The sequence below is a fragment of the Pempheris klunzingeri genome, chromosome 9 (genome assembly GCF_042242105.1).
Source record: "Pempheris klunzingeri isolate RE-2024b chromosome 9, fPemKlu1.hap1, whole genome shotgun sequence".
Lineage (NCBI taxonomy): Eukaryota > Metazoa > Chordata > Actinopteri > Acropomatiformes > Pempheridae > Pempheris > Pempheris klunzingeri.
Window position 1 is genome coordinate 3,474,666 of NC_092020.1, and position 18,204 is coordinate 3,492,869.

The 18,204-nt window shown below is 42.2% G+C and overlaps 3 protein-coding genes across 4 annotated transcripts; all 3 read right to left on the minus strand.

The window, feature by feature from the left end:
- Positions 1-478: 478 nt before the first annotated feature.
- On the minus strand, positions 479-3,412 carry bnip1a (BCL2 interacting protein 1a). Its single transcript, XM_070837136.1, has 6 exons — positions 3,323-3,412; positions 2,657-2,749; positions 2,439-2,530; positions 2,164-2,268; positions 1,023-1,141; positions 479-902 (listed from the first exon to the last, which is right to left on the minus strand). The coding sequence occupies exons 1-6, from the start codon at positions 3,401-3,403 to the stop codon at positions 706-708; spliced, it is 687 nt and encodes a 228-aa protein (XP_070693237.1). The 5' UTR covers positions 3,404-3,412; the 3' UTR covers positions 479-705.
- Positions 3,413-3,779: 367 nt separating this feature from the next.
- Positions 3,780-6,094, minus strand: atp6v0e1 (ATPase H+ transporting V0 subunit e1). Of its 2 annotated transcripts, none has more exons than XM_070836794.1 (4): positions 5,891-6,094; positions 5,285-5,332; positions 4,286-4,409; positions 3,780-4,149 (listed from the first exon to the last, which is right to left on the minus strand). In XM_070836794.1, the coding sequence occupies exons 1-3, from the start codon at positions 5,992-5,994 to the stop codon at positions 4,316-4,318; spliced, it is 246 nt and encodes an 81-aa protein (XP_070692895.1). In that variant the 5' UTR covers positions 5,995-6,094; the 3' UTR covers positions 3,780-4,149; positions 4,286-4,315. The 2 variants fall into 2 exon arrangements, with proteins under 2 accessions (XP_070692895.1, XP_070692897.1); XM_070836796.1 differs by having other exon boundaries at positions 3,780-4,152.
- A 1,048-nt stretch (positions 6,095-7,142) lies between these two features.
- rpl26 (ribosomal protein L26) lies at positions 7,143-11,563 on the minus strand. The gene is made up of 4 exons (XM_070837184.1): positions 11,493-11,563; positions 10,647-10,818; positions 10,418-10,558; positions 7,143-7,308 (listed from the first exon to the last, which is right to left on the minus strand). Exons 2-4 carry the CDS (start codon positions 10,812-10,814, stop codon positions 7,180-7,182), a joined length of 438 nt encoding a protein of 145 aa, XP_070693285.1. The 5' UTR covers positions 10,815-10,818; positions 11,493-11,563; the 3' UTR covers positions 7,143-7,179.
- Positions 11,564-18,204: the final 6,641 nt, after the last annotated feature.

Consider the following 18,204-nt stretch of genomic DNA (forward strand, 5'->3'; position numbering starts at 1 on the left):
GCCCATCTTTGTCCTAATATTGTTCCCAAAAACTGTGTCCTTTATATTGTAGCATTTAAGACCGAAAGCAATTACAGTACTGGATACTATAATATAGTTTTAATGACATGCATGTCAATACAAAGAAAAGTGGCACTTGTGCTGTGATTTATTATTTGACTTGTTTTTAATTTGTGAGAACTCAATGTGTGTGTGTGTGTGTGTGTGTGTGTGTGTGTGTGTGTGTGTGTTTTACTGCTGTCAACGCATTATCTGTACAAACAGCAACATCTGAGGCAAGCTGTGTGTGTGTGTGTGTGTGTGTGTGTATGAACACAAAAAAAGTACTGGAAATCTTTCTCCGAAATGCACAAAATAATCATCCGGTCATCCGTCTCTTCTCACAACTGATTTCATTAAAAGCAATGCACAGCATTGCTGCAAAACTAGAGATGGACGTCTGATACATTTTGTACCACCAACACACACTGTATGAGGAACCAAAATCCTTTCAACAAATGAAACCCTGCTTGGAACTACAGGTGTGTGGGTTTATCTCCCTCTTAGTAGACAGAATTTCACCCTCAGTGCAGCAGCAGTGCACATTCCACTGCGCTCATGTGTGTTTAATGTTACATGCAATGTTCAGAGTTGTTTAAATAATTTGCGCGGACCACGGAAAGAACTGTATGCGGTAATGTGAGAGCTCCTGGGAGGGTACCTGGTCTACAGGAAGGGGAAAAGTCTCTTCTTAAGGATGTAGAGGACTGTGGCGAGGAAGAGGGCGAGCGCCAGGAAGATGAGCAGTTTATCAGTGAGCTCTCTGCGGTTGTACTTGGTGATGAGCTTCCGCCCGAGCTGGATGGTCCCCGTCATGGTCTTAAATTCATCATTGGTCTCTTGGATTGTCCTCGAGGAGGTTGCTTCAAACAGAAGAGAAAACTTTTCAACACAAAGCGGACAAACGTATTTTACGTATGTGGAATATGACCACGGCATAAAAAAAAGATTCACTCTTTTACATCAAGTGTTCCTTCACCAACCTAGTGAGGTCATGGTCTCCTCGCTCTGCTGAACCTGCTGCGCCATCATCCGGCTGATGCTCATGAGATTCTCTGTAATGTCACTGGTTGTCTGAGCCAGGCCCTCTTTGGTCATCTTCCTGACAGAGAGACACAAAGCAACACGTACAAATAAGGATGTTAGTCAACCATTTAACCAACAACATTTTTTAACCAATTGATACTATCAGTGAAACAGCTAAAAAACACATACTACTCAGGGGACAAACCCACAAATGCTGCTCTGTCACTGGAAAGAGCAGGACTGAGCCGTCCAGCTGGGCCAGTGCTGCTCTGCACTATAGAAGCACCTGAATGCAGCTGTATTTTTTTTTTTTTGCAGGCAATGATGTGCTTGGGTATTCTGGAGCTGCCAGAATAACCACTAAACCCTCCTTCGGAAGGCGGCTAAGAGGCGAGGAATCAGGGACACTGGGAAAAAGCATAGCGGAGACCTCTGGGCACTGTGTGTTCTCTGTGAGGCGAACCGGCCCACCTCCGCCCAACGTTTGAACATGTGTGGGAGTCTGCCTCCACGTGTTTGAGCTTGTTAGTTCTGGTTACAATTTTATATTTACTAAACATTCATTTAAACACAATAGTAAGTAAATAAATGTATATATAAGTTATATAAGAGATATATAAACAGCTGTTTCTAGCCACCTCCCACGACTGATAAATAAATAATGCCTTGTTTAAAGACATTTATCTTTAGTTTGAACAGCAGCCCCAGTGTTGAGCATGGTGTACTCCAGGCACTTTTTCTTCTCCCACTGATCCATCTCAACAGCACCCTGTGTTCCAGGACCTCATGGATAACAAGCCGTGATAAAAATGGGAAAGACGCGGTTTTAAACTGAAAACTGTACAAGCTTGGATAACTCAAAACATGCTTACTGTTAGATAGATAGACTTTATTGTCTGCCCCAGACGGGGACAGAAATTCTCCTTTGACAAGGCTCTGACGATAAAAAACAACACATATCAACATTTTTAACTGCCTGATCATTCACTTAAATGGTTAATCATTAACTATAAATGTCCTGCTGCTAACCGAATGTTTCCTGTAAAAGGATTAGAAAGATGTAGAGAAGTTTTTATTTTATTTTTAAGAGCAGCTTACCTCTGCCTCACAGCACTATCTGCTCCATTAAGGAGTGCCTGCTTCTCCATGTTGTCTATGGATAGCTTGCTGGCCAGGTTGGCTTTCCTCCAACCTGTCTGGTTACTGCAAAAAAAATAGAAATAAAATAGAAATAAAAAATAAACGAATTAAGTGGACATTATGCAAGTTTACACAGGCAATTTTCACATGCTTCTCCTTCACCAGTTTAGCAGCATCATCAACAAAAGGATGTGAGAAAACATTTACAGGAGCTGGAGAACATCTAACTTTACCTCAGCATCTGCTTTCTGTGGCCCTCGACCTGACTGATCAAAGCTTGCTTGTCTGACTCTTTGTCCTGCTCCAGAGCCACCTGCTCCAAATCCTGTCAAAGAGACACAATAACACAAATGTTTTGCAAGCAATCTGTCATAATTAAGCCAAGTGCACACTGGCTTTAACTGAGGTTCTGTCAAGTTAGCAGGGATTTTAACAAATAAAGGTTTCTTACCTGAATTCGCAATCTGAGATTGTGGAAACTCTTTTTCACATCAGCGTTCAGTTCAGTCAGCTTGCTTTGAGGGCCGGTGCACTCACTGATATCCTGGTGAGACATCAGAAAACAAGGATGAGATCGACAAATTCCTCCGATGTCACTGTAGAGTGAAGTTACTGGTACCAACAAGCTGCTCTCATTTGTGACTGCAAGGACACTTTGTTCTTTCTGTAAGAAAGAGGTGCTTCAACCTGCCTAACATGAGCCAAATAATAAAGCATCTTTAAGCCTGCAATGACTCCTTTAATTATTCATGAATATCAGTCAGTTATTCTGTATTATTCTATACAATGTTGGAAAATAATGACAAATGTAAATCACAAGCTCCTTCAAACTTGTTTTTCTTCTTTGTGCCAAAATGAATTCTCTCTATCTGACAGCTAATGTTAAATTTTAATGTCCATCTTGGGTATTTGGTCTTTTACTGGCAGTTTGACAGAAGCCCATTTAGCCCATTTAGCCCATTTAGACTAACAGAGACGCGTCATAAGACTCTGACCGGCTGACTGACGCTGGAAACACAACATGCAGCACTAAAGAGTAAAACACAACAGTGACAGCCTCAGAAACCAGCGTGTCCTAACGTGGCACGAAGAAACCTTACCAAATAAATACTCGCACCTGGATGAGAGCTTTGATTTCCAAGTCATATTTGAGTATTTCTTGTTCACAGATTCGGACGTGGACATCTGAGGACGCCATGTTGCCAACGTAGTCGCTTTAGACTACGGCAAGCAGGAAGCCGACTTTGGACTTCGACTTTTGCCATTTTCACCAAACGGACACAGTTAAGAGTAATAAAAAAAAAAGACTGGATTAAACTATAGATAAATAAGTAAATAAATACATAAATCACATTAAATAATAACGTAAATTATTATTTAAATTATAAATTAAATTATTATTACAGCCTGTTAATCATATATTTAGTAAAATAATGCAAATGTATCACACATCAACATAATGACAAAATATTGTATCTAAGGTGCCATTATTTTGTGGGAAAATTAAGTCATTACAGCTAACACTTGTCAAAAACTCACAAATTAGACAAAATAATACAAAAGTTATGAGCCAATGGAGTTGATTATTATTTTATTAATTAATTGAACAGTTTATATCTAACACTAATATAATCAGACAAAAATAGATCACATCAAACAGATCAAACTATTCAAAGACAAGGTCATTCATATCAACAATGGCAATAAACACAAAATATATATACATATAATATATAATCCAAACACCAAGTGACGGTTGATTTAATTTCAAGTAAAGCACATTCGGTGAGATTTCTCAGAGGACCGTAAGGAATAATTTTTGTACAGGACACCAGAGGGGGTTTCACTCAATCACGCAGGTCAGAGTTTAAGGCGATTCAGCAGGAAAGATTCTCTGCACAAGGAGCAAACATCCATTGGTATGCAGCAGAGTCACATCCTCCCCTGCTGAGAGAGATTACAATTAACACTGTTTTAAAGAAAAATCAAGCCAAGTAATGGAATACATTCTCTATGTCAGTATGTATAAGCGGCATGGACGTAGGTAGGTAGGTCAGATGTAGCTTCAATAGAAGTTTACCTGCATGTTCAGGAGTCCTAGATGTGTAGATTAAGGCCAGTGATAGCTCAGGTACCAGATGATGTCAGTGGACAGAGAAGGCCCAAACAGCGGGTTCAGCTGGGCCAGAATTGCTATCAACCAGCTGATGGACAGAAAGAATATCAACATCACATGTGTCAGGACAAAACTACCCACGTCCTCCACAGCTCAGCGATGTGGCTCACTTCCTGCTCTGGATTTACGCCCACAGTTGTCATGACAAAAAAATCCAGTCGTTTAGATTACACAGCATCAAACTGAGGGCCTCTGGGAGAAAACTTCACGTGGCCGCAGCACTACTTTGTCTCCGCAGCACTACTTTGTCTCCGCTCGCCCAACTGACAGGTAACATGACACCAGATGCACACTTGTACCTTACTGTGAATATAAATAATTCATCAAAACACAGAAATACTATACATACCATCTCCAATTAGAGGCTTTCTTTATTGTTATAGTAATGCACACAGCTGAACTCAATCAATCTCAGTAAATTTCAGCTATAAAAATGAATGTCCGTGTGCAAATGAGGTAATATATTTGTTTTATTTAGATTATATATCATTTAGGATTATTGACATTATTAATGAATTTGCCACTTCTTTTCTTGATTAAAACTTTTGGTTGACAAAATGACACAAAATAGTGGAAGATGTTAAATTTTAAATAAAGCCTGAGGTGACCTCCTCAAATGTCTTGTCTGACAAATAGTTCAAAAAAGACATTAAAGTTTATTCTCACAAGTCAAAGAAAAGCAGAACATCACCACATCTGAGATGTTGGATGTTTGGCATATCTGCTTGACAAATGACTTAACATAATCAATTGATTATCAAAATAGATGGCACACAAATCATTTATAACAGAGCTGACCTTACTGACTCTCCATTACTTTGATTAAATGTGTGCACGATATGTTTTGCCCACACACACAAGTTTAAATAAAGTCTGGCACATTTCCAGGATGATGATACTTACAACAGGTAGCAGCAAATTGCAGTCAACACCAGCATCGTGACTATCACCCTGTGGTAACAGGAGAGACGATATTAAAAGTGGTACCTTGACATCTAATGAGTGTATTCATGGATTTTAAACACTCCTCTCAGGTCCTCTGTTGACACAGCCTGGTCTCGTGATGCTACTGACTGATAGTCACATATGGGGAAGTTGCATTAGACACATTTTCCAGAGATGGACAACATTTACTCTTGAGTTTAGCATCTAAAAATAATTAAATAAACTCTTTAGGTGTGTTGTAGAGAAATGTAAACAGCGACAGGATTTAAAAAGGTTATTAAGAGTTTAGTTTGCCTCACACAGGACGGAAGGCTGTCAAATTAGCTTCAGCTAGCTAAAACCAACTTTTACTTTCCAGCTAGTAAAACTGTGGCAGCTCACGAGCTTTTAAGTCATTAAATTGTTAAGAGTAACGTTGAAAAACTTGTTTAATAAACGTCGCAAGTGTATCCAGAGTCCACGTATTCGTGTGAAATGAGGGTGACAGGACAACATAGGTGAAAACTTAACTTAGCTTAGCTCTTTCTAGCCAGCTGGGAGCTAAAACGTAGCTAACAAACTCACCCTTTGTTTGGTCCTTTGGGGACGAACCAGGGCACCACTCCTCCAATAATACCCCAGAACAGGGTCATCACCGACATGGAGATCACGAAGGTCAGCCCCGCCATGCTGCTGTGGCGTTTTTAACACCGAGGATGTCTCACAGAAACTAACTTCTGACTTGGGGAAACTTCAGGTGTTGGTGAGGATCCACGGGACGACGGAGAGCAGTCAGCCCGCATCACATGACCCCAGGCGGGGAGGGAGGGGAGGGGAAGGAGGGGAGGGAGCAACATGGCGGCTGCTGCTGGGACAGTGTCACCACATCTGTAGAGACTCAGGCTGGTTACACTTCAAGTTTCTTCATCAACAAAGATGCAATGAGAGGAAATCTGACGGTCTTCATGTATTATTACAGTTTAAAGACAATAAATTATCTTGGAAAATAAAGACTATGACAGTTTGTCTTGGATAAATAACAGCTTGACTTTGATTGACTCTTCAGTAAGTTATGTGGTGTTTCATTTTAAACACCCCAGAATTTGTAATGTTCAGATTGTGGCAAAAAGTGACACCCATTGCTCATTGTGTACAATTACACAAGCACTAAAACCATTCAGGCAACACCAGACCCTTGTTAAGAATTAATATATTCTACTTATAATGCAACTTTTATTTCCCTTAAAATCAGTGTGTAGCCTTTGATTTCAGTCTAATCAGACAATACTCATTTTGGTGCCTCCGTCTAAGAAATGATGACCAATTCAGTTCAAACTATCATTAATCTGCACTTTCTTATTTCATGTTCTTCAAACAAAAGCCTAATATCAGTGTAATTCTGTGATTTCTATGTAAACACCACACACACTTCTTGATGTCTGGGCCTTTGTGTCATCCTGTCATCTCAGTTTGACATTTATCCTTTAAAGATCAGAAGGACAAAAAACCCCACCAGGCCCCATAAACCCTCTGTATTTATGATGCACACACCAACACAGGAGCACATTTAGCCAGATCCAAAATAAGGTGTAAACCCCTGCCAGCACAAATTCCTAAAAAAGGATTCCTACATCTTTGGCTGCTGTAAGATTCATTTAGAGCACTGCATTAACAAGTGAATACACTACTGCAACCCATCACAATGAGCCAACGCTCTGACAGGTGATGTTCACTTGTGCTACTTCAAATAAGGCATAAACCTGTGAAACATGCATTCTTAACCTGAAAACTAAAATTAATCCACCTCCACAATAAAAACATGACAGACAAAGTGTGGTCCATTTATACAGTTTATTGATAGCAAAAGATCATTTTCACTCCTGCATCTTCTCAATGGTCTCCTCCTTGTATTTGCCCTTCTCCTTTCCATCAGCACGAGACTTGGCCTTGCGCTCGAGGATCTTCTTGCGGTCCTTGTCCAGCTTTAGCCTGGTAATGACCACCTGTAAAGTGAAACAAACCGGGTTAGTGAGGAACTCATGAAATGTTTCACTGGCAGTGGTCCCAGTCATGTAAAACCAGACATCTGAAAAGAATCTGTATAATCTGGTGACTTTACAACTCCTTACTACAACATTAGACGGCATGCCCACAACATATTTCTAATGACTAGTTAATAGTGGACATTCAGCAATAACTAGAAGTCTGGTGATCAGACACAGTGGATGGGCAGGAAAATAAATGTCAATCAGTACAACTACTACAAACAACGCAGAGTCCATAAAACATGCAATGAGCATCACAGCCTAGGCTTGAGACAGAGTTACATAGGCCTCATGTTAGTTGTTCAGGTTGCTCATGTTGTGCATGAAACTCCACAGGTCCTCAGGTTGTGACATTACATAATTGTTGTCATCAAAAGTAGTGACCTGCTGCTGTCAAACTGGCTCTAAAACACAAAGTCGCCCCTCAGTCAGCAGATATTCAAATGGTTTGCTGTGGCCTGTTCACACGGAGCTGTGAGACCACGGCAAAATGCTGCTGTGTGGACTTTCCATCCATCACATCTGGCAGACTGTCTCTTGACAACTTACTCACTGCCCATTGACATTCAACATGCCAATACTAGTTGGGCAAATAAGAAATAAAAATGCCAATTGCACTGCAGCTGGCGTGTAGGAAAATATGACAAAAATGTTCTACCGGGGTAAAAAAAAAAAAAAAAAAGCCATAGCAGCTTTTTCAAAAAGAGGGACAAACTAGAGGAGGAGAAGGTTTGCTGCAACAGGTTGAACAACTAGATCAAAAGGACAAAAGTGGGTTTATTACTGTCACCACTGCATTTTTTTTTTTATTTCACTTTTTTCACGTTCATAAGAACATATATGGTGCGAGATGACAGTTATCAACTGTCTTCCATCCCATGTTCACCAGTTTCTGGAGAAACAAAACTTCTCAATCGTAGATCAGCTGAAGTGCCAAAAGGTCTGTCTGACAGTAAAAGTGTGCAAGTGTAAAAAATATTTTACATATACCATAAACATAAAATGCTATGAATTTTTTAGATGGGCTTTATTTAGGCAGCCTAAATATGGTTTGCTGCTGCTCCTGTCAAAGCCAGTAATGCTGCATTGCTTAGCTTCCGTGCCAACACGCCTGCCTGCCTCTCCAAACTGGGGCAGTCCATTAGTCTGATTACAAACAATTTTATGCAGTTCATCCTGTGTTGTTTGTACACGTTTTTAAATAGCATTAATGGACCGTTAAATCGGATTAAAAAAAGACAACAATGGGGGAGGAAGGGCATGAGAGGTAAAATGTGTTATGATATTATGCTGCTTATCTTAAAAATCCATACCTTCACAGCCCTAGGGGTTACTAATAATGCAACGATCTAACAAAGCACTAACAGTGTGACAGAGCACCACCATGCACAGTAGCACAAATCTAAAGCAACTAAGATGTGCATTTCTTGCTGTGACAAGTCAAAATCTCTATGGAAAAGGATTCTACAGAAGACCCATACAATACATACCAGGTTATACTTTAAAATGTAGAGCGCAGCATTAAACAGGCACATTTACAAGTCTGCTCTAGGTTTCTATGTGCAGCCCATCTTCAGCATGAATTACGTGTTTACAATCATTAACTTGTACTCCTGTACCAACACAGATGATTGTTAAAATGGTTATTTTTTGTAAGGTAAATACTATTGTTTCAATCTTACAGATCTAACACTGGCTGTCAGACCCATACAGCACTGTTCTAGGACTGTTTTATCTTGTATTACCACAATTCAAAGTTCATTAATGTGAATTTTATGAGCCTTCCTTTCTAAAAATAAAATATTCACTGGTTTTATTTTTGCAACATTATAACTGTCCTTTTATTCTGCCATTTTGAAATAATACCACAAGATGGCACCAGACCCAATTAATCAATAACATGATCAGCAGTTAGAAACAAGTTTTGCCCATGATTCATTAAGTTTTGGCCTGTGTTCTTCTTCCACTGTCCTGATATCGGTTTCCTTCCTCTTAGAATAAAAACACTAACACTAATGAGGATAAAACAAATACAGTGATAGGCTACGGTGAAATATGTAAATGCTGGACAGGCGGTTATGAATTTAATATTTAGTAGCCCACCAGACTCACGTGGGAACGTCGCTGGAGTGACACCAACATCAACAACTGTAATTGCTCTTTTCACTCCAATAAACATGAGGGTGTCTTGGGGGTGGGGGTGTTTACACAGACAGGAAAAAATCCTAACGGTAGTTTATCTTCAAATTTAATTGCTCATAATTTTTTAGGCCGGGGCGCCAAAATGTGTATTGCCTGATAAGACTTAAATCAATGAGGACTTCTTCAAAGGCTGCACACTGATGTTCAGGACAATAAAAGTTCCACTAAACGTAGAATATATTACAGCACTTCCCTGTTTCTTATTGCCTTCAAAGTCTTGGCCAAAATGTATGCTCACTGTAACAAACAATTACCCGTTAACCTTTCACTGTTACTGTTTCAGAAGACTTGAGGGCCCCACATATTCTCAGAGAATGTATGCAAAGGTGTGGACATCACGACACACTTAATGATGCAGTCAGACCCACCACAGCCTCAAAGATCACCAAGAAGTTGAATCAAGACCTCTAACACATTTAACTGAACAGTAATGAAGTGCATTACAAGTCCTACACCTGGTGCACACTGGGTTGAAACAAGGAAAGTGTGTGTGGTCCAGAATTTTCGGTCTTAAGTTGAACAGGACACACTCTGCTGCCTCCACCTCCATCGCAGAGTGCTTGCAGGGTCAGCCATACAGCTTCTGAGCCATGATACAGAACATTTCTCTGGTACTCCAGGAATACAATAAAAGCAAAGCAGTTATAATTCTCTGCAGGAAAGTGTTATCACTTAAGATTACGTTGAAGTTGTACGACCATCTCAACCAAAATTCCTCCTAGGGGATGAATAAAGCACCCATGTCAACTTCCCTCGAATGAATCTCAAGTGTGAGTCTTCTCAGCTCCACATGCAGCTTGTCAACATACATTTGCATCCACTTGCTTCCCCAGTCAGGCAGACACACCACACAACTTGGTCTCACCTTGCTGGGGTGGATGCCGACATGGACTGTGGTTCCGTTGGCCTTCTCTCTCTGCACACGCTCGATGTAGATGACGTACTTCTTCCTGTAGACCTGCACCACTTTGCCAATCTGCTGGCCTTTGTAGTGTCCACGGACAACCTGTTTGTAAGCAGCACAGCCAAGTCAAGCAAATGCAGCTTACTCTTTTTAAAAGCCAATTATGACGCACTGTCAGCGGCCCAAATACCTGAACTTCGTCATCTTTGCGGATGGGCATGGACCTCACGTTGTACTTCTGGCGGAGCTCCTTTGACAGAGGGGAAGACATGATCTTCCTCCTGATGTGTGAGGGGGCATTGAAATGCCTCTTGCGGTTCTTACGGCGGGAGGAGGTTACAAATGGATTCAGCTTCATGATGCTGCAAACAAGACATACATATTATCAATTAACTAAAACTACATTTTGATATTAGAGAAGCTGTGAAGATACTACAACTATCTGCAGCACACGTCAATCTTGCTAGCACAAAACAAAATGTCTTGTGTGTTTGGTGCAAGTGTCACAAAATGAATACTGGCACCTAAACTTCAACTTAAGGTTTCAAAGTACACAACCTCCCCTCGCACAAGTGACTTGAAACACCATCCTGTACAGTGTTAAACACAAGCTAGCTAGCTAGGCTATGGCTAGTCTTCAAGTCTGTATGCTAAGCTAGCATACTCAGTTAGCATAATATACAACTCAGGCATGAGCGAATGTATTTCAGTACCAAAATGAACTGGGTTATTTGACGAGTGAGCTACAGACTAAACAGAGAACCTATTAATTCAAAAAGAAGCCCAATACTAGTCGCTAGCACCAGGACTGAAGCACATCCAGTGGCCGACATGCGGATACCGAAGGACTCGACAGGGAGCCCGAACACCGAGAGGCTTAAATTAGTCATCTAACGTCAACATGGAGTCAATAATGGCCGTACTTTAATTGTGACAATGTTCACGGGGTGTTTATACTGTTACAGGGAGACACGGTGACCGTAAAGGGAGGATGGATGGTGATAACTTCAGTGAAAATATCAGCAGGAAATCTTACCCTGCCGTTTGCTCCTCTATGGCCGGCGGAAAAGAGACTCACGTAGTACTTCCGCTGGCATTAGTTCACACGCAAGTCTCGCGAGATGTCATCTGAAAAAGGGTATTTTCCTTTTAAACCCACAAATAAACATTTTATAACAGTGAATTTAAAACACGAGCTTCACATTTAGCCACACTAGCATTTTAACACTGCTGCGTGTAATTAGAATAATCAAATTCTACCTATGGCGTATTTTTTTAAAACATTTTTTCGTTCGTATTGCCTCATTTTTCTGACAATTTAACGTCCATGAACATGAATTTTATGAGTCATCTTTTCTAAAAAGAAAAAAAGAAAAAAATAATTCACTGGTTTTATTTTTGCAACGTTATAACTGTCGTTTTCTTCTGCCCTTTTGAAATATTACCACATGATGGCGCCAAACCCAATTAATCAATAACATGGTCAGCAGTTAGAAACAAGTTTTGCCCATGATTCATCAAGTTTTGGCCTGTGTTTCTCTTCCACTGTCCTTATATTGGCTTCCCCCTCTTAGAATAAAAACACTAACCCTAATATGGGGATAAAACACAAATACAGTGATATACGGTGAAATGTGTAAATGCTGGACAGGCTGTTATGAATTTAATATTTAGTAGCCCACCAGACTCACGTGGGAACATCACATCATCATTATTACCATCATCAGCTATAATCAGCTGTATTTACTCTTTTTGGCTCTAATAAGCTGACAGATAAACATGAGGGTGGCTGGAGGGTGGGGGTGTTTACACCGACAGACCACACGTAGGTCTGACCTCCCGTCTGAGAGACAGAGGAGACCCCGGCCCCGCTCCTTCTCCACGGACACGGAAGCAGAGGCGCGCTGTCTGCTCCCGGAGCGACGCGCAGTTTCACCGGAGTCTGCTGCCTGCCTGCCTGCCTGCCTGCGCTGTCTTCCTGCCTGCGAAAAGTGATGCTGTCATAGCCCCCCTGCGCCGCGGACAGAGAGCCTCTTTCCCCTCCCGCACGCTGCCCCCCTCCCTCCCCGCCCCCTGGTTCCTCTCTGGCTGGCTGTCGCGGCGGCAGTGCGGATGTGGAGCCCGCAACGCAACGCTCTTCAGCCGTCGGCAAGCATCGGAGAAGAAGATGAAATGTTTTTCCCGTTATCTCCCGTACCTCTTCCGCCCTCCGAGCACCATCCTGTCCTCCACTTGCCACACCGAAGGTAGGGTGGGACGCCGGGGGGGCTGTCAAGGGCTGTGAGTTGCTTACTTTGAGCGTGTGACATGAATGTTTAGCCTGACACGTACAGTTTACATGTGTGCAGAAGTTGCAGATTGTCCGGTTGTAAGGGCTGCTAGCCCGCTGCAGATTTGTCACAGTGCATGAAGTTGTTGGAGCCATTCTCAGATCCGGATATGGGGGGTAGATGTAAAGATCAGTGATGCACATGACTTGGAGGATTTGAGTGTGACGGTGGATGTCTGGTGTAAAGAGTAGCACTCCCTGCTTCACTCATTTTGTGTTCCCTATAGTTAATCTGTCAGCACACGGGCCTGCAGCACACCAACACACACTCACATTGTGGAGTTGCATGACAGGTATCATCCTTTAATATTAGTTCAGCCCTGTCACACTTTGCTTAGATACCCATCAGACAACATGTATTGCAAGAGACTTAATTCACCTGTAATTCACTCAATTCAGAGGGAGGAATTTCCTCAAAATGCCAAAAACTTTATGATGTAATCGCACCAACTTTATGCAGAGTTATTGTCCCGAATTGAGTGAATTGCCACGGTAGCAATAAATGAGTTCATTAGAGTCGGTCCATTCATCCTGCTGATTGTGCTGTCAGACAGGGCAGCCCAAGAGGGTCTGAGTGTTTGTATAACCAGGCATTTACTAGGTCATAATGTGGAGACTGAGCCACTGCATTATTTAGCTTTGCATGGTTGCCCTCCTTCCTGTGCACGCTCTGCCCTCAGCCCTCTGGCACAGGAAGGAAGATAGTGTGGTACAGTGTACACTATAGTATGTGGTGGTCCTAGCAGGGCCCTTCACAGCCTGTGGAACTGACCTATATACTTTCTATGTATGCAGAAAGCAGGAGAAAGACATGAGAGGCAGCTATACATGTTCACTCACTTATGTGCTTATGCGCATGTACTTAAGTACTCGTTTGCTCCATCGCATCCATTACCTGTGTCCTAAAGAGTGCAAGAGATGTTGGCTTTCTGACAGAAAAGGCAAACTAGTCAGGGGTTTACACATTCTGCCTCTTGAAATGTAGCGTAAAATATGACAATGCACTGAAAATGATTGTTCTTGTGTCAGAAAAGAAACACTACAATGCAATTTAAAGTGTGAAACGTCCAAGAAACCTAGATGATGCTACTTGACGCAGGTTGTCATGTGGCGTGGTGTAATCATTACAGCAAAAAAAACAAAAAAAACTAAAGTATTATCTCCATGACAACTGAGCAAACTCCACCCAGTGAGGAAGAAAGTGGGATTCAGTTGAAAGTTGTGGAAAATGTGAGTAAGTTTTCATTGCCAAAGTACTGTTTCAAAGGCCAAGAAGTTTTTTACCCTGCCATCACATCTGGGGTCTACATGCTTCCACTTCAGCAACTGATTCAGCTGAATTCAGACACTTTACTATACTGCCATATGAAATGTAGAGATGAGATCGTCTAAGTCATTAAACGTGAGTTCAACAAAAACAATCTCTCACTCCCACTCTCTTAACTCTCTCCCACTCTCAGTCCCTCTGACTGAGGAAAGGGAGTGGTATAACAGAGGAAGTGAGAGATCAGTAAACATGGAGTTGCCCCTGCTCAGCCACAGTAATGTGATACACGGCCCTGCGTTGCTCTCAACACCAGGAAAAACATGAAACAGTTGTACGCAGAGAAAGTGTGCGTGAGACATTGAATCCCACGTGCTGGAGGCCAACGGGGGGGGTGATGACACAGCACATGACCTTGGAAATATGATGTGTAAAAACCACACAGTCCATCCGCTGTATGTATGTATGTGTGTGTGTGTGTGTGTGTGTGTGTGTGTGTGTTTAAAAGAAGTACAGGAACATGGAGGCGTTGTGCACAAATCAATGCGTGCACGTGTGTTTGTTTACGCTTGCGCTTCCTGCCGTGACCTTGTTACCGTGGTTTTGCCTTCCATTAGACCTGCTGGTCTTGAGGAGGCTGGTCGGTGCACCGCTGTCGTCCGTCTTGCTCCTCTCAAGCCTCCCCTCCCTCCCTCTCTTTGACATCTCCCAGCATTCATGTCTGCCCCAGCTGAGCAGAGTTCACCCCAGGGAAGATGAGTGTGCAGCTACCATGTTAGTGGAAAATACATTATATAAGCCCTGTACTGGACCATATTGTGTGTGTGTGTGTGTGTGTGTGTTCTCTTTGTTTATCTGGGCCATTGTGGAGAGCAGTGTGCCAGCATCACTCGGATTCACCTGGGTCCAGTCTCTGAGGGATACACAGCCAGCTTTTGACTGTCTTTTTAAATGTGTGTGTGCATGTGTGTGTGTGTGTGTGTTTGGGCCCCTGTGTAAGTTTGCGAGAGTCTTTATGTGTTTATGTATTTTTTCTGCTCTTTTGTCCCCTGGTGTTCTCTTTTTTTCCCCGTTTCACATCAGCCTGTCAGTTCTGGTGTGATGGATTAAGTCTTAAAGGTTTCTGATGGGTGTGCGTTCGGATGTGTGTCTCCCTTCTGCTGTCTTGTGTTTGAGTCAGGGAAAAATGTGAGTCCCCAACTGACATCTCGCCACATCTCACACAGCCATCAATCAGCGTGACCAGTCCTGCCTCAGCCTCTTCGTCCTCCTCCTGGCTGCTGTGGTGTCTCAGGGCAACTCTGTGATACATTATTTGTTTGAGTGTGACAGAAAGACACAGAATAGAGTGGTGAATATTCAAGATCAGATCTGTGACAAGAAATCCTCAGTGTTTAATGACTATAGTTGACATTCGTTATGTCTTGGTGGTGTGTGTGCTGCGTGTCTGCCTATGTGTGTATGTGCGTTTTTGCTCGGCTGTTTTATTTATAAGGGGAGCAGTGAGCTTGTCATGGCGGTGCCTGAGGGGGACTTCTGTCGGCATTTTGACAAAGCATGACAATGAATCGGAGTTTTGTGGGTGAGGAACGCGGCGTCTGCTAGTGTGTGTGTGTGTGTGTGTGTGTGTTCGCTGTTATCATACATCCAGTTGCGTTGCTGTTATCCTGACACACACCCACTTCACAGCTCAGAACACACTCCTCGTAGTTGTCCTGTACTTGCATGCCGCCGGGGACAAACACCCTAAATACACACACACACACACACACACGAGGCATCCACACACTCGTACACGTGACTGCTGTGTTTCAGTTTGGTCAGCTTTTCTGTTCAGAGGGTAGAAAGATGGGAGAACAGGGAAAAAGAGGGTGCTGAAAAGGTTACCAGGAAGAAAGAAGGAGATGGGAAGAAGTGGTAGTCCTTGAAAGCCGCTTTGTGTATCTATTTAAAGTTGTCTCTCCAACCCGGTCCAGTCCTCTCTGTTCACGAACAGCTATTAAATTATACTTAAACACTGAGACAGGCAAAGTAAAATGATGAGAAAGGAGAATGCTCTTAAAGTGGTAAATTGCACTCCCATGAAGTTGGTAGACACCAGCTAGAGATGGATTAATAAATGGACGCAGCAGAGGCAGAGATAAACTGACTTTTCTCTAGTATGGTTCAAGCTCCAAAAACACTGCACTTCCCATAATGGGAATAAATAATGGGCGTGGGCTGCCCTGCTGAGACAAACATCATTACATAACTGTGACACCAGTGGGGTTATTTCCTCAGGCTTTGGAAAGCTCCTCCAGAGCCACGGCACAAGTTACACGGCTGCGTTCAAAGGCTGGACGGTACTCCTCATGATAAGTAAACTGAACTCGATGTGCTCCTTTAAGGTGGAATACACAGACACAAGCACCTGTGACATCGCTGCTAAACCCCTAATGAATAAGCAGATGACTCTATTAACCTAAGCTCTAAGGAGCATTTTAGCGTATTTCAGTTTTTTTTTGTCTGGCTTGCAACTATATTATATATATTATATATATATATATATATATATATTGTTTTGTTTCGCTGTCACCGCTCTTGTTTCAGGAGCACAAGCTGTGATAAACCCACTGTGTGTTACCTGTCAACACCAAGCACCAGACAGTTATCCACGAGCTGCAAAATAAAGTGTAGAATTTATGATTATTTTCACATATATGTTAATAGTCAACTATTTGCTAACAGCTAACATGTCACTGCTGTGCTTATAACTTGTTGTGATGCCCCCAAGTGGTCAAAATATCAATTAATGCAGGTTTAAATGACCGATTTGGTGTTTTTTGTGTTTTCACTAAGTGATGTACTAATCCAATAAACTGGACTGGAATCAGTGCCAGTATTGACTTTACTAAACAGATCATTTGTCAGTCAGATGTGACCCACCCAGACCATGTTAAGTAGTGTTTTCTACAAACAAAACAATTCAATTAACAATCTAATTACATTTTCATGATCCTAAAAAAGAATGCTGGTGTATGAAAGTATGGAGGCCTGTGAGGGCTTCATAATATATAGTTACGGCAGAATGTACTCACTGTGTTTGTCAGGGTGTCTGTGTGGTGGTGAGGCTCCTAACAGGCAGCAGTGGCTGGCAACTATATTCTGTGTGTTCTATCAGTTATTTGCAATACATGGTCTGTGATACACTGTGTGTATTAAGGCTAATTCATGTGTATCTTTTATTATTATTCCGGGTATCCTGAGGCTAACAGGGGGCATGGTGTGTTATGGGAATTGGCCACAATGGAGCAAAAGGAAGAAAAATGGAAACAAAATGTCAGGTGTAGGGTTAGAAATGGAGGTTAAGTTTCGGTGTTGCCTTGTGTTAAAATAGTGTCTTTAAATTGAGTTTGGAATGATTAAGGTCAAACAAAGGACATGCAGTTATTCAACTGCATTGCCATGTGACAATGTTTGACATATATGATGAAGTATGTACCTATGGGCTATAAAACAATAATTTTCATCCTGAAATGAAATGTAGGGAAACAAATGGCTGCCTGGAAGGAAGGAAGTCAACATAAAAGCTGATGGTATGCTTTGGAAAATGTGAGCAGCAATACAAATTATAGGCGATGTGCAGCTAAAACGTGTCCTTTAAATCCCACTAAGGAGCCTTTGGGAACCGAAATGAAACACGGTGCTCTGCTGCACAGTGAGACGCAAACGCCGTAATATAGCGGCCACTTTCTCACACAGCACTCATCTGCAGTCTCACTTTACCGCAAACACTTCCTGCTAGGTCTCCATGGTAAGTTGACATGAAAACAAGAAAGAAGCGAGCAATTACGGTAACACTGAGACTGCCTTCACTCTCTAGCCAGGAGGTAGCATATCATTACAGCAAACACAGTGACGCAAATCTCGTTCTCTTCTTTCTTTATTGCTGTTTCACAGTATGTACAGCCAGCGTAAATGTTTCACCTCTGGCCTGTACCTACACGGAGAGCCTCAGTGTTGGCGCTCCTGGTGTTATACAGCATCGACTATGCCCCTGTTGGGAGCTATAGAGCCAGACAAAGAGGCTCCTTATCGAGCTGGACTGCTGGGCCTTTGCTCCGGCTGGCAGGCTGCGGCACAGAGACAGAGACTACTATTGGGTTTGGGGTATAT

Excerpts from the sequence above, each read along its gene's own strand:
- rpl26 (XM_070837184.1), bottom strand. The coding sequence starts at position 10,814 with ATGAAGCTGAATCCATTTGTAACCTCCTCCCGCCGTAAGAACCGCAAG. Across the intron at positions 10,559-10,646 it reads GCAAAGATGACGAAGTTCAG|GTTGTCCGTGGACACTACAA; the intron begins GTATTTGGGCCG and ends GCTTACAAACAG. Across the intron at positions 7,309-10,417 it reads TCGGCATCCACCCCAGCAAG|GTGGTCATTACCAGGCTAAA; the intron begins GTGAGACCAAGT and ends TTCACTTTACAG.
- atp6v0e1 (XM_070836794.1), bottom strand. The coding sequence starts at position 5,994 with ATGGCGGGGCTGACCTTCGTGATCTCCATGTCGGTGATGACCCTGTTC. Across the intron at positions 5,333-5,890 it reads CCCAAAGGACCAAACAAAGG|GGTGATAGTCACGATGCTGG; the intron begins GTGAGTTTGTTA and ends CTGTTACCACAG. Across the intron at positions 4,410-5,284 it reads GCAATTTGCTGCTACCTGTT|CTGGTTGATAGCAATTCTGG; the intron begins GTAAGTATCATC and ends TCTGTCCATCAG.
- bnip1a (XM_070837136.1), bottom strand. The coding sequence starts at position 3,403 with ATGGCGTCCTCAGATGTCCACGTCCGAATCTGTGAACAAGAAATACTC. Across the intron at positions 2,750-3,322 it reads AAATCAAAGCTCTCATCCAG|GATATCAGTGAGTGCACCGG; the intron begins GTGCGAGTATTT and ends ATGTCTCACCAG. Across the intron at positions 903-1,022 it reads GGAGACCATGACCTCACTAG|CAACCTCCTCGAGGACAATC; the intron begins GTTGGTGAAGGA and ends TTCTGTTTGAAG.